Genomic DNA, 11,661 nt, shown 5'->3' with positions numbered 1-11,661 from the left:
TTACTTAGGTACATATGTAAAGTTCTTAGTATTTCCATTTCATTTGATATTGTATACACTACAACTCAGTAGGACATGTTGTACTTTTTACTCCACCAAACCTATTGACAGCTATTGTGATGCTAAGCAGTTCAAATTAGCTCAATCTCAACCAACTGCAATAACAGCATGACCAATGTAAGACTAATTAAACTAACTAACTAACTAAATCTAAATCTAAAAACACTCATCCAAGGCTGTAAGTAAACGCAGTTATTGCACCTTTTCAGTGCACTACTCAAACACGTCACTAGATGGCGTGGCGCTTGGCTGGATCTGGCCTCGAGCCTCCTCTTACTCGCACGTGCAGCCGTGCGTGGAGGGAAATGTGCTCGGCTGAACAGGGTTGTTGTGGGTATCATTCGTTATAGCCCTCCCCCTGCTCTCTCATTGGCTCTTCGGTGTGACTGACAGGCGCGTGCTCCGCTGCCATCGAATCCACATGATCCAGGGGGCGTGGCTCCGTGTACTCATTGTAATACAAGTTGTTTGGACACATGGAGGCATCCCCGTGATGATGTGACCTGCTGCAAAGTTATTGAAAAGTGACTAGAGTCAGGAGCTGACAGCGCACTCACACTCACTTACTTGTTTGAGCGTTTCTCTCTCAGTCGGACTCGTCTCTGGTACAAACAGTAGGTAGTTTCACAGGTACTTCATCATGTCAACAGCTAACCAAATCTTCTTTGGGGATAAGAGCGAGGTTCCTGATCTCCTCAAGTCCTTGGCAGACTATCCCTTCTCCTTCCCTGCCTTCGATGACACCGGTAAGAGTATTTTTTGTAATGTTTTTTAGGCTTAAAACTGGCCAGAGTGTTGCACTTGTTATCATATAAGCAGTAAATAGTGTGCATTTGTATAGATTCAACTACCCAGCAGTATGAAAAGTAGCTAAATTAGCTTCAAATCGACCATCTTCAGTAATAATAATCCAATCATATAATAGAGTTTTCTGACCGTGGCCATGCTGCTGCCTTATGAGTGCTCTCACTTTTGATACTTTGAGTTTATTTTGTTGTTAAAACTACTCAAGCAAAGTTAGTAACGCAGGACCAGTATTTTTGCATCAAGGTATCTTTATTCAAGTAAAATATCCCAGTACTTCTTCCACATTAGGTGTAATGTTATTACAACTAGTAAACAACTTGGCTTATGTGTAACTGCAAAACACCTCACAAACCTCATTCCAATGAGATTAAATACCTCTCATACATGCATTGCATCGTCATCATTGCGTTGATTACTGTAGTGAAGGTAATCATAGTTGCATTATGAAGTTAGGGTCCAGGCCTATGTGGACTAAATGTGTCCAGCTGCTTTTATCACTCTAATGTGCACAAGTGATTAAACACAGTGAACTGCATCATGTCAGCAAACTGTCTGTGCAGTTTCTCCATACAGTCACAACACAGCAGCCTGCAACTGATGCAACTACACTGAAACATCCTTCACTCAGGGTTTCATCACACCATTAGCTTCTTTGTGCACTCAGTTCGGCGCATATACTTTCTAGTTTACTTTTTTGGGGGGGTTTTGTGCATTTTATATTTCAATAGTTGACAGTGGATATTGACCGGAAACATGAGGAGAGAGTCAGAGGAGAGTACATGCAACAAAGGCCTCCAGGTTGAATTGAACCAGATATGTTGGGATCACATGTTCTGGTAACTGAGAGGTTGGTCACACCTGTTTTTTATGTGTCGCTACATGCATCTCAAGTGACCACCTGTGATCAGATTTCATTTCCCTGCTCTATAGGCAAATAAGTAAGCACATCAGTGTGACAAACAGACAATGTTTTAGGAATCAAGGAAAAACAACTTAATTTATAACAGCTTCTCCTAACTCACACAATTGCACGATTTTTATTAGTATTATACTGTGTTTGTAGAATTTGACATGTTGACTGTCAGTAAAATGTCGTTTTACACACTTTAGACATGGAATAGCTAACCGGCTGGTACTGCAATGCTGCAACGAAGTGACTTTTTACATGGAACAAAACAACTTAATGTATTGCATTTAATGCGGAATTTGCCATATCCATTTTGCAAACTTTCTCCACAAAGTTTCTCCACTCTCAACCACTCACTACAGATTTGAACCATTTTTCAAGGGAGTCTGGGAGTATTGTAGTTACTAGTTCAGTTGTTAGATCAGTTGAAACAGACAGTGTGTTCCCAAACAACCACTGCTTACCTTGGCGGGGAAGACAGCCCAAACATGTTAATTGCATACAGTGAACCAAATGGATATCAGGCAGTGTGCTTCCTGAGTATGAGAATCCATTTTGCCTGTTGTGACTTCTTGTTGTTTCTCAGCAGATGTCAGTTGTAAAGGTGGTCCTTCAGGGTGACCCTGGACACATTCATGTATGCACTGCTAAAAGAAGGTGGCCATTTGCAGCCACCTTTGAATGTGGTCTGGGCGATCTCAGTGCGTCTTTGGTGCATTCACACTTAGAACAGTCCACTTTTGATCAGAACACCAAAGAACCATGTTAATGACAGGTTTAAATTGCATATGGTCAGACTTCTACATCCAAGTAACACTGGATATATTAGTGTCACCTTAATTTTATGCTCTTATACTATGTTGTCAATATATTTTTTCATTGAGATTAAAAAATATATGTTGTCCTGTTGTTGACTTATTTTGCCTATAAAAGGCTGGTAGGCAAATGACAAATTTGGACATGGCTGTAGAAACATTTCTACACATAGCCAGACTGACCTAGTTACCCCTGCCACATGACACTTTGTTATTATTCATCCTGACAAAGAGGGAGTCTCAAGCTTTGCTCCAGCTCTATCCTACATAGAAAGTCTAAGCAAGTTGGGAGTGTGTAGGGTGTTTATGCATGAACAGTGTCAAAATAAAATACAAATATTCTACAATGCTATGCAAGGAGTCATTAAAAACTTTGCAAATGGTGGTGAGACCATCTGAAGTTCTTCAGGGGAAGAACATCCAATCTTGAGAAGAAAAAAAATTATAATATACTGTTATAAATATTGTATATTGTTCATACATAGTATAGAAGAGAAACATAGCTGTAGTCTACAGTCTGTCAAGATGTCAACAGATATAGTTTGAGTGAATACTCTGTTAACACTGAACAACAAAAAAACGTTGTTTAATGTGCCAGAGTGCACATGTCAACTGGATTGCAGTATAAAAACACAAAAAAATCATATAAAAATCAAACAAGTTATCAGCAATTTTGAATTTTCTGCCTTGCTTAAGGGTACTTCAGTACTGTTGATAAGCACCATGGTTGAAGTCAGTGATCATTGTTTCTTTAGATAGCAACAACATTTAGACCAGGATTAAGGGAGACATAATTTACAGAAAATATAATAAACCGGTTGAATACTCAGGAAATATTAGAGTCTGGTTGAGGCAAGACAAAAAATAGTTGTGTTAATACTGATGAGGGAGTAATTTGGACTCATGAGTGTTTCTAAATCCCTGAGTTTATGTGTAACAGGATGTCTGGTTTTCACAGTATTCCTTTAACATGATGCGTGGACTACCATGTAACAAGACTGACTCATAAGGGAAATTTACACCTCACTTTATATATTTACCATTCCTCTACAGTCTAAATGAGCAAGTCAAGGTAAAATTGTTTTAAAAAAATCTATACATGGTCTAAAACATGATTGCACAATGTTATATGGCTATGACTGAAGGGAATTCAAAAGCTGTAAAGGTACTGGACTTGTATCTGTGTATTGAACTAATCATGTATGTAGGTAGTGTAAACAGAAGCCTTCTTCAGTCCCCTGTCCGTGTTGAGGCTACTGCAGCAGGGCTTTAACTTGCTTCCTCTTCGCCAGGGCAGTTACAGCAGGCACAATGCACTTTGTTTACCGTGTGGTTACTGTGGTGAACTTGGATAAAAACACACATTAGTGGTGAAGGCGGGGTGTTGGGCGGTTTGAACATTGTGTTCCAGAACCCAAACATCCTGCTGAAGACAGCGAAAGAGCCTCGCGCACTCACAGTCGTGTCTAATGTGGTGGCGCGTGCACGGAAACGTGAGAATTACTCCTTTGTTGTGGCACTGCGAGCGTTTGATGTCGAAGATATACTTCGTTAAAGATTACGGTTGAATGAAATGATTAATGGCACATTGAGTTCAAACATACCTTTAGTAAAATAAGTTTGGATTTCAATACAATAACATTTAGTCGTGGAACTAGAAACTAACGTGGTCGAAACATTCTAGTTTTAAAGGAAATCTAATGAAAAGTGTGGCATATTATGATATATATATGATATCGTATATAATATATAGTAGTATTATTAACAAGTGTCTGGTAAACAACGTGTACTCTGTTGCCTCTGGGTCTCGTGCCAGCTGTTCGAACGATGAGCGCGTGCCCGCTCCAGCTCGCCTTGGCACGCACGTGCTGTGTCTGAAGCCACGCCCCCAGACAGATTGTACTTTCACGTGAGTAGTGTGGGGGCGGGGGCACGTGTTTGGCCACGAGTATCTTGTGCTGGATGGGATGCATGCGACTGAAGTCTTTGCCCGAGCACACTGCGTTGTATTTAAGGGTGTATCCAGAGTTATGGGGCTTCAGATGTGCACTTAATCACTTCAAATTTGTGATGTGGTGTTTTTAAGAAGAAACTCATGGACATCCTTTCTCTACGGTTTGGAAGCACGAGCTCTGACATTATCCACTTAAGATATAAATATGCTGTGTGAACAAAACTGTACGTTCTAATGCGGTCCACGTTCCGCACTTTTCTATATAGAGAGTCAGTCTCTATATGGATAATATGCGTCCAATGAGCAGCCGGAGAACTACTAGAGACAAAACACAGCGTCCTGGTACTCTGTGCATGCACAGCCACGGCGATAAACATGATTCATATGGACATTACTGGCAGCCAATCAGCAGCTACCGTTCCACGAGTGGGCGGGGCACGCGACTCATGAATATCCAACAAGCGCGCTCGGTGGGCGAGTAGAACAAGAGCTCTGTGTAGTGTTGTTGTAGCGTCCAAACGCGTTGATATCGATAAACAGGCCTGGAAGCAACAGTAGTGCTGAAACAAGCTCCGTTTGTTTGTGTCGTTTCCCGCTGGAGGAGGCAGCTCTCGGTAACGTTACCGGTACTATATCGCCCCGGTCTGTTAGGAGTCTGACGGAAACAATGCCTGGCAAAGCCGCGGTGACAGTGGCGCTCCAGCCCAGCGGTAACGACGCTACGGCGGCTCCGCAGAAGTCCTTCCCTTTTGTCTTAAAGAAAATCATGGACATTCCGCCTCCTAACATCCTGGAGGAAGGCGACGACGGTAAGATCAAAACGCTAAAACGAGCGCCCCGTCTTCCAGTTTGTTTGTGCCTTGTGAATCCGCTATTAGTTTGCGAGCTTTGGTTGGAAAGCCATGCATCCTACTAAATGTACATAATCTTCGAGGCTGTGTCAAGCACTGCTGGTTGTGGTTGGATTTAAATTATGGTCGTTAATTCGGACGGACCTGCCACATGTCGCACAGAGCCAGTTTGATCTGAGGCTGCGAGGAAACAAAAAAGAACAAAAAGTTCCACCTCGTCTCTGCTGCTCTCGAAGCAGCACACACACACTGGACATAGATTCACAGACGCAGACACTGCTCGGCTTTTCATTAAACACATTGGTCTGGTGATATTTGGTCCTCAGTTTTTTGGGGGGTGTTTTGGGGTGCATGAGTGGAGCAAGCAGGTGTCTCTGTCGTGTTTCTGTGCCTTTCCATGTCTACTTTCGCCGAAGCTTTATTATTATGATTATTCAGCCTTTTATTAAATCTGCAAATCTACTCTCCAACTTTAAACTCATTGACAGGCTCTTTAGCTGTATCATCTTTTTGTTTTGTCGGATGTCACACCACAACCACACCCCCCTTCTACCCAACTCTGCCTCTTTCAGCCTATTGCCTAGCTTTTACACGTGTCTCAGACTGTACGAAAAGACGTCAGATGCCATGTGTACACAAACAACCATTCTCTGACAGCAAGCAGTCATTTATTAAACTGCTTTTCCCTCCTGTCTTTAATGCAGAAATAGAGAAAGAGAAGCTGTGCTCGTCTGAGGATGTGGAGGGAGGCGGGGCTGTGGCAGTCAGTGCTGGTGGAGGTTCAAGAGGAGGAGGCGGTGGTGGCGGCAGTGGAGGGGTATCAGCCTCCTTGACCCCAGCCATTTGGGAGAAGACCATTCCCTATGATGGAGAGACCTTTCATTTGGAGTACATGGACCTGGATGAGTTCCTCCTGGAGAACGGGATCCCTGTCACCCTGGAGGAGGAGGAGCTGCAGAAGACTTTCGCCTCAGTGATGGGCAAAGGCAAATCCATCCCCAAGGTTACTGCCACAGCTACTACTACTACTACTACTACTACTCCTGCTGCTGATGCAGCTTCTGTCTCCGCCTCAGCATCTTCCCCCTCCGTCTCGGCTGCCGTTACCGATCCAGATCCAGAGGAAACGGTGACCGTCACTACATTACAACCAGCTAAACTAGAAGAAGAAGAAGAGGATGAGGAGGAGGAGGAGGAGGAGGAAGAAGAAGAAGAGGAAGGACAAGATGATGACTCTATGTGTGAGGAGGCAACAGCAGAAGTGGAAGTGAAACAAAAGAAAACAGGTGAGGATTTATGATTAACGGTTGATATTTGTTGAACATTTTGGCAGCTGATATGATTCTTTGTGGACGTGTTTATTAGATATACAGTTCCTATTTATTTATATATTTATGATATTTTAGATAACACACCGGTTTGTATATTCTTTCCTATTTTCAATTCCCCATTACAAATTTTTTAAAAAGCAATTCCTGCCACCTACTGCCAACACTGAACAGTGAAGTTTGCGACCTGTTTCAGTCGCGAAGTAAAGTATTCATTGCTCTAGCTATGTAGACCCTGGCATAACATTAACTAACATCACTTTAACATGCAAAAAACTAAAAGCAGACATTGCCAATGCTTTGTTGAGATCATATCACCTGTTGACCAAAACATGTATGAGGTCAGCTACAATAAAAATCTTTATAATGTGCTAATACCAATATCAAATTTACAGCCATCAGTGAAATCAACTTAATATCAGATCCAATAATCGGCAAGGCTGACAGTTGGTTAATCCTAAATCCAAATTTACTCTTTCTCTCTGTGCCTGCAGAACGTAACACTCCTTCCCCCATCGACCCAGAAGCCATCGAGGTGGACATCAATTTCCAGCCAGATCCCACAGACCTGGTCCTGTCCAGTGTGCCGGGAGGAGAGCTGTTCAACCCGCGCAAACACAAGTTCTCTGATGAGGAGCTGAAACCGCAGCCTATGATCAAGAAGGCCAAGAAAGTGTTTGTTCCTGATGAGCAGAAGGTAGGATCATTTTATTATACTGCCGTATTATTAATAATTTTTGGTTCATAAAGAAACAGAAGTTGACATAGTGGCTGTTTAATTCTATTTTCAATGAAGGAACATTTCTGATATTTCCCAAAGACCCATTTCCTTCCCTTTGTTAATAATAAAAAAACTATTAACAATACAATTTCAAAAAACATTAAACACATTGTGATTACAACTGGGCTTAAAGACTGATCAGTGTTCTGGTCAGTCCTAGTAAAGATTAAAGCATCTGCAAACAGAGTTACAGTGGCTTGTGGATTAAAGATCACAGATGTGGGGGATGTTTTCACAACATAGATTGTGATTATGTTCAGCTCTACCTCTCCATTTCTGTCTTTTTCATTCACATTCACTCTCATTCCCTCAGGATGACAAATACTGGTCCAGGAGAAAGAAGAACAACGTGGCAGCCAAGCGTTCTCGTGATGCGCGACGGCTGAAGGAGAACCAGATCACGGTGCGCGCCTCCTTCCTGGAGCGGGAAAATGCGGCGCTGCGGCAGCAGGTGGCCGAACTGCGGAAGGACTGCGGCCGCTGCAAGAACATCCTGGTCCGGTATGAGACTAAGTACGGCCCACTGTAAAGAACTCCAAATAAAACCCACAAAGTCAATCAATGAGTCAGAAACGCAGAACTCCCTTCCCCGCAGAATTCAACACAGACACAAACACCAAGGGAATCTACATTTGCACTGTTGTCTTCGCTGACCTCCAGTCACTGTGTCAAGCTCCGAGTTTTGGACACACACTGGCAGGCAGCAAGGCATGATGGGAGCAGTGGTCACAGGAAGGCCTGTGGAGAGCGCCTGGCTCCTACACTCAGAGAGGAAGGGGACGGTTGTGGATACTCCCGTGGTCAAACACACATGGAAAACATGGCCCGTCTCAAGATGGTCCCAACAAAGTCAGGAAATACGAAAAGAGCAGACAGGTAGAAAAAGAATCGTAGGCTTTTAAATACTACACAGATGAGTTTTTATCACTGCACAGCACTTCTTCTTAGTGGACCAAAGCATGAGTAAGTTAGAAGTTGTGTATTTAGAAAGGTGCACACTTGCCGTCCCTCACCTTTCCTTGTGTTGTACTTATGTTAATGTCTGTCGTGTCCTTCAAAATACTGAGGTTCGGAAGAAGGGTGTTGATGAACTCGTGGCAGGAAAGAGAGGGACAGATGAGTACATGAATAGAGGAGCAGCAGACAAAGTCACAGTGGTACTTCCAGGCTGGGGAGAAAGTAAGGAAAGCCCTCAGGTCGGCAGAGGAGAAAAGGATGAGTTTGTGGTGCGATTCAGTCACAGTTCTTCCTTCTTATAACCCACATGCACGCCTCTGCGCACACAAACGCTGTTTTTAACTGTTTGTATATATATAGTCATCTCCCTGCACCACACAGATATGTGCGTGTATCAGTGTCTACTCCATTTTTGCACTTTTTCTTAAAAAAACACAGAGTAAAGAATTTAGTGATGACAGGACACACACCATAGGAGACACAGTAGCTTGTTAGGGAAAAATACATGCATGGCCTACAGTTTAAAGCTACTTAGTTTCCTTTTCTACTAACCTCAGATCAGCTTCCAGAGCCTCACACACGATTGTGTAAAATAAGACAGATATCCTTAAAAGATGATAATTCTATGGCAAGAGAGAGTTGTAGTTTTTTATGTTGGTTGCTGTTGAAGGCATACGACTGATGATCTCCAGGGCCCTCACTGGTGGAGGGGTATGTTCACATGTAGGGATGTTTATTTTACTGCACACTACAGGTAGAGGGCGCTAGAGCCACTGCCTGCCTGATCATGGTGTAGTGATGGCTGGATTGACTTTTTTATTTTATTTAGGCAGGCCCAAAGTTGACTGCTTATGTAAATAAATGATTGTCTCTTTATTTCCTGAGACAGGGATTCTGACTGTGTCTTTATTAACCCAATACTATTCCTTATATTTGCCAAATAGTCAATGAGTGCTGTATTTATTCTGATGGTAATAATGCATATGTTGATTGTGATGTACAACAATATGTCAGATAATTCTATTTCCTATAAGGAACAATACTTCTAATGAAACCAATGCAGGGAATTCAATGGGTAAACTGTGCTTTTGGATGTTTGTTTTAAAAAACAGATTTATATAGTTTTATGGGATTTTTGTTTTTCTCTATATACATACAATATGTGTCTGAACACACAGAGGACAGCGCACACTCTTATTTACCTCATCCGACACTTCCTTTTTTGAATTGGTAACAGTTTAGGAGGGCTACAAAGTAGTGTTGGTTGAAACAGAGAGCACATGAAAAGCAGCTTAGTTCCATTTGGCAAAAACATTGAATCCGAAAAAATTGAGTTCTTTTTGCCAAAGCGGCTGAGTGTGTCTGAATTAGTAAATACATTACAGACTGTTATGGGACTCTATATCTCAAGTGTCTTGGGCTGATGCAGATTTTGCGATCGGTCGGCTTGTGCTCATTAATCGCCGTAATCTTGGAAAGAAAATAAATGTGGCAATAATACTCTATGATGTAATGCTCGTTTTATTTCAGTGATGATGTTGTATGTAAAATTGCTATGATGTACTAAATAGAAATGCCCCAAAGTCATTTGTGCTTCCAGTTTAGATCCTCTGTAGTCTAGGATCCTAATGCATGTAACCCAGTAAACTTGTCTTCTTTTTTTTTTTCCTTTCATATTTTACACCAAGTGTACTTATGTCTGTAAACCATCACTGAAAACTAGATATGTTTTTGGATGGGTAGGTTGATGGCCTATGGTTCACTTCTGTCAAAAAGAAAAAGCAGAACATTTTTGCTCTGACGTCCGATGTTTATGACTTGCATAATAACGCCTCCTATCTTTGTGCAGCCAGTGCTTGACCTTGGGGCAAACATCAGCTGAAAACAGCATCTTTTGATCACTGTGTGGATTGTTTTCTATTTACTAAAGATTGATCTATATCTAGATACACTGGATCAGATGGTGATTTTGTGTTTTCTTGATAAATTCTGTGTTTGTTTCAATTTCCTGATGGCGTAGTATAACACACGCAATGTGTTTTTTTTGCATTGACACTCAAACTTGACATTGACTGCATTTTGCTGTTTATACATAAATGTAGTTGATGAATGCAAACGTTTGGTTACTTTTTAACTAAATTAAAAATGTTCTGCATAAGGCTGAGTAAAGGTACGGGCCAACGGAGCCTTTTAGGAGACAACAGATCAAGATCGTTTATAGTACTGCATTCACTATGTAGCATTCTTTCTCTTTTTTTGATGCGTAGCACCTCATGGAACTGACTTGCAACTTGCAAACCTGCTTATTGAAGTCTAGCAGGTTGCAAATTCTCCAGGAAAGGAAAAAATGTTTTGCAGCGGTTTAGATCTGAAGATGTAGATATGTTTGTCGCCACCTACAGACAAAAATAGTAATGGCTGGTGCAAAAGTGTTGATTGACCAGTCTTTTGACCAATGAACACTAAAATGTTAACAAAATACAAAATCTGATGCAGGATTGCAAGTGAAAAATGTAAAACATTAAATGTCACACACAAAATTGTTTAAAAACCTGCAGTTGTAACACTTTGCCTGCCGGTGGCACAAGCACGAAATTGCTTTTCTTTACTTTTGCAAATTAGCGTCTATATCCGAGGGTCTAAACTTCTGTTTTTTAACTGTTGGCATTGGTTTTGGGTGCTTCGCATCATTGACACTATGTCCTTGTTTACAATTCAAAGTAGCTTCAATACTCCTGGAAAAAATATTTCAAAGTCTCTATTGAAGACATTTTTAAAGTTTTGTTTGTTTTGTGGTGTTCTGCTTTATTTTCTCTTTTTATATAAACATATGTTGGGTGTTTTTCTATTGTCTAACCATGTATAGGATACATGCAACTGCAGTACCATGTCCTAACTGTATCTTGTATCATGCATATGAAATAAATTGGGATTTAATGACATGTTGGCTCGTGGTTTGACCTTGCCTGAGTCATCGACCAGCTGCAGCAGCTCTAATGGGATGCGCACTGGGAGCTGACAGACAAAGAAACAATAGATGACAAAAGAAGCACAGTTAGGGGGACAAATGGAGACGTCTTTCTAATCCTTAACCTCATCCTTGATGCACACATGCACATTTACATGTGAGTCTGTTTTCTGTCTTTGTTGTTTTCCTCTGTCCCTTTGTTGCCTCGGTCCTGCTGCTCATCAGTATTCCAG

General features: G+C 41.6%; 1 protein-coding gene across 2 annotated transcripts; it reads left to right on the top strand.

The window, feature by feature from the left end:
- Positions 1 to 553: 553 nt before the first annotated feature.
- Positions 554 to 11,402, top strand: tefb (TEF transcription factor, PAR bZIP family member b). 2 transcript variants are annotated; one of them, XM_084370770.1, is made up of 4 exons: positions 554 to 806; positions 6,099 to 6,680; positions 7,217 to 7,419; positions 7,817 to 11,402. In XM_084370770.1, the coding sequence occupies exons 1-4, from the start codon at positions 701 to 703 to the stop codon at positions 8,030 to 8,032; spliced, it is 1,107 nt and encodes a 368-aa protein (XP_084226896.1). In that variant the 5' UTR covers positions 554 to 700; the 3' UTR covers positions 8,033 to 11,402. The 2 variants fall into 2 exon arrangements, with proteins under 2 accessions (XP_084226896.1, XP_084226895.1); XM_084370769.1 differs by lacking the exon at positions 554 to 806 and adding an exon at positions 4,818 to 5,352.
- The last annotated feature ends 259 nt before the right edge of the window (positions 11,403 to 11,661 follow it).

This window comes from Pagrus pagrus (assembly GCF_965226575.1).
Source record: "Pagrus pagrus genome assembly, chromosome: 13".
Classification (NCBI taxonomy): domain Eukaryota; kingdom Metazoa; phylum Chordata; class Actinopteri; order Spariformes; family Sparidae; genus Pagrus; species Pagrus pagrus.
Note: the sequence above shows the minus strand (reverse complement) of the source record. Positions and strands in the feature narration are given on the sequence as shown.